We start from the raw sequence: 3,986 nt of genomic DNA on the forward strand, positions 1-3,986 counted from the left end.
GCATTAAGAGGCAGAACCACTAAAATGGCAATAAACTAGTTTGAGATCCAAATAGCCCATAATCAAATGTGTTTTCTCTTAGCCCCAAGAAAATCAGATTAGAATTCTTGCTCTAGTGACATGGGTTTCCAGTATGAAATTTGTCCCAGAGTTATATTGTTGCATCCAAATACAGCAGTACAGTAGCATAGAATATGATTCTTAAGAGAGGAGATGTTATCTCCACTATTTTAACAAGTTTGTATTCTATCACCCACAGAGTGTTGTTGGAAAAAGAGTATATGAAATATGGGAAGGACCAATGATTCCATAGTGACAGAATTTGTCCTGGTTGGACTTTCTTCCCACCCAAAGCTCCAGACAGCTTTCTTTGTGCTAGTTTTGTGGATGTACCTGATGATCCTTCTGGGAAATGGTGTCCTTATCTCAGTAATCATCTATGATTCCCACTTGCACACCCCCATGTATTTCTTCCTCTGTAATCTTTCCTTTCTGGACATTTGCTACACAAGCTCTTCTGTCCCACTAATTCTTAACACCTTTCTGACAGTAAGGAACAGTGTTCCCTTCTCTGGGTGCATGGTGCAAATGTTTCTCTCCTTTGCAATGGGGGCCACAGAATGTGTGCTTCTAGGCATGATGGCACTTGACCGCTATGTGGCCATCTGCTACCCACTGAGATACCCTGTCATCATGACCAAAGCTGTCTACACGCTCATGGCAGCTGGGTCCTGGGTCTCTGGGCTTGTCAATTCAGTGGTACAGACATCTCTCGCAATGCAGTTACCATTCTGCGCTAACAATGTCATTAACCATTTTTGTCTGTGAAATTCTGGCTATCCTAAAACTTGCCTGTGCTGATATTTCAATCAATGTGATCAGCATGGCAGTATCAAATCTGATGTTTCTGGTTATTCCATTGCTAGTAATTTCTATCTCTTACACTTTCATTGTTGCTACTATTCTGAGGATCCCTTCCACTGAAGGAAAACGTAAGGCCTTCTCCAACTGCTCAGCCCACTTGACAGTGGTGACTATATTCTATGGAACAGTTTTCTTCATGTACTCAAAGCCCAAGTCGTCCAGGTCTGTTGGCACAGATAATCAAGACATCATTGAGGCCCTCATCTCCCTCTTCTATGGAGTGGTAACCCCTGCACTCAATCCTCTCATCTACAGTCTGCGGAACAAGGATGTAAAAGCTGCTGTGAAGAACTTGCTGGGCAGGAAAAACTTCTCTGATGGGACATGAATGAATTCTGATTTACTCTGTGTGATTCACCATTCAAAACTGCGCAGACACAAAATTCAAGTAGAGAAAATTACCATGTGAAAACAAATTCACCATGCCATTCAAACCATATTATAGAATATTTCGGCTGCAGTTGTTACTATTAGTTTTTATTCTGGGTGCAGAAAAAAACACACTTTGGTTTTATAAAACAGTTTATGGAATGCAAAATGTTGAAAGTCTCTTGGGAAGGCCCAGCAAAACATAATCATTCTCAAACCTTCAGAAAATAATAAAGGCAAAAGGTGTTCTAAAAAGAACTCAGTAACCTAAAATAAGTGCATTATTTGTCACTTACTCAAAGTGATCGTTAATCAACATATGATATATTACATACTTACTTTTAATTTGTTCATTTATTTACTATTTGTGTCCACCACAAATATAAACTCTATGAGAGTGGGGACTTGTCTCTTTATTACCCTGTAACAACCCAAAGGCCTAGAATAGAACATGACATCTTACAGATGATCAATATATATTTTACAATGAATAAACCAATTATATCATGTATAAAACTAGAAATATATATCTGTCATAACTGAAGTTAAAAAGTTTATCCAAAAATATTTGATCCACCCTGGCTGGTGTGGCTCAGTGGATTGAGTGTTGGTCTGAGAACCAAAGCGTCACTGGTTCAGTTCCCAATCAGGACACAGGCCTGGGTTGCAGGCCAGTTCCACAGTAGGGAGCACACAAGTGCAACCACACATTGATATTTCTCTCCCTCTCTTTCTCCCTCCCTTACTCTTTGTCTAAAAATACATTAATAAAATCTTTTTAAAAAATTGATCCAGTGTAATAGTATCTAATTTACCTGTATTGGCATTCTGGCACATGACACCCTGAATAGTTAAACTGCTACCTCCCTTATACAATATGTATTATGTGATATAGAAGAACAGGTTTTATTTGTAGCTGTTATAACTTTTCTGGATTTGATACACAATGAGACTAAGATAGCTGAAAGTGTCCCTTAGTAATGCACTATAAGTTTTAACCTCATAAAATAGAGGTGACATGGTGCCACAGAACTCTTCTTGGATTCTTGAAAGAAACTGGGCTGTAATGAAGACTTCTTTCCTAGTCTGCATCGAATCACACCATTCCTAAACAGCAGGAGAGCTAGACAGAACTGGTAACTGACAAAAACTGTGATAAGAGGAGTAGAAGTGGCAAAGGACAAAGAGTCAAGTTGTTCAGTAAACTGAAGGCTATAGGGTTCTGGAAGTCCCATGGCCATTAAAGGAACTGAGTCACATCTAGCCCTTTGGGGAATCTACAAGAGTTTAAATTTAGAACATAAATCTAAAATAAAAGACTATAGCTACTTCTAAATTGTGAAAGTAAGCCCATAAAATCTTCCTTTCTTGTCAGCAGGTAATTATTGTTTCTTCATAAGACTGAATAAGTTAATTCATGCATAGCACTAAAAAGTGCCTAAAACATTAAATGTCCAATAAACATTGACTGTTTTCTTATTGTTGTTGTTGGGTGTACTATAATAGGCCATAAAGCTTTGAGTAGGCACAAGACTATCATCCTCACTCTTTATGAGGTAATTTTGATAGGATTAAACTACTGTATCTCGGCTTCCAACCCACTTTTCTATGCTCTGCTTTCTGAGTAAGGATTGGCACCTGGAAACCACATTGCTCCTTTGCTAGCTAGCATCTGTTAAATTCTTCCAAAAGAGTTGCAAGAGAGAGAATTGGAGGTTGGATGAAAATAAGAGACCTCCCTATGCACTTCTTGTTCCTGTCAGCATCATGTCACATATGACCCTTCACCATGACAATGGCAGCTCCTTCATGGCTTACAGTTCTGGTTTTAGTTTTCATTTTTTCTTTTCTATAACATAGAGCCAGCAGCTACCACTGCCACCTCTTCAGAAGTTTGTATGTGTTTCTCAGCTCTTTCTTCTGAAATGAAAAGGCCTGTGAAGTCTGTAGCCTGTCTTGAAGATCTTTCAAAGCAATAACATATGCAATTCTCTGCTTCAGAAGTACAGTGAATTAGATAGAGTATAAGCAACAGATTTCGTTAGATTATCGTTTTCATACACAACTAAATAACAAAAGGTAGTGGGAAGATATTTGTAGTTCTTCAGCTGTTGCTTTCTTGTGTCTAAAAGTAGATAATGAAAGCTTCTTTAGTGTATACTAAAATAACATGATAATAGTCATATAGTCCAATGAAAGGAAAATATTGAGTAATTATACCAGACCCTGAAATAGGAGTGAGAAGGGACAAACTTAGGACCTTGACACAAACATAACCATAACTCTTTTCTTTTATTAATGCATACCTAGCACCTACCTAAGTTCTAGCCCTGGCACAAAGTATGCTATTTCTATAAATATGTTAAATTAATTCATAGGTAAGTAAATAAATGAATGAGAAAACTTCAGAAGGGTACATGTAGTTTCCAAAATAATTTATCAAGCTCATATTATTGGATCCTCATGATAACTGTTCAAGTAGCTAATATTGGCCCAACTTTATATACTATAAAACCTAGTTCCAAAATTACAGAAATAGCTGAAGTCACAAGCAGGACATGGGAAGGAATTCATTTGAACAAAATAATGAACAAGTATAACAACTTAACTATTATAGAATACACATTATATACTCTTCTAAAGCACATATAAAACATGTACAAAAATTAATCTTTTTTTAGATTGAAAGCACA

At 37.2% G+C, this 3,986-nt stretch overlaps 1 protein-coding gene across 1 annotated transcript; it reads left to right on the forward strand.

Annotated features, from left to right (window-relative positions):
- The first annotated feature begins 288 nt into the window (after positions 1-288).
- LOC123819611 (olfactory receptor 13C8-like) lies at positions 289-1,252 on the forward strand. Its single transcript, XM_045840007.1, is given in 2 exon segments — positions 289-816; positions 818-1,252. Coding segments are annotated over 2 exon segments (963 nt in total).
- Positions 1,253-3,986: the final 2,734 nt, after the last annotated feature.

This window comes from Phyllostomus hastatus, unplaced genomic scaffold (genome assembly GCF_019186645.2).
Source record: "Phyllostomus hastatus isolate PE091 unplaced genomic scaffold, TTU_PhHast_1.1 phas_contig_34, whole genome shotgun sequence".
Taxonomy (NCBI): domain Eukaryota; kingdom Metazoa; phylum Chordata; class Mammalia; order Chiroptera; family Phyllostomidae; genus Phyllostomus; species Phyllostomus hastatus.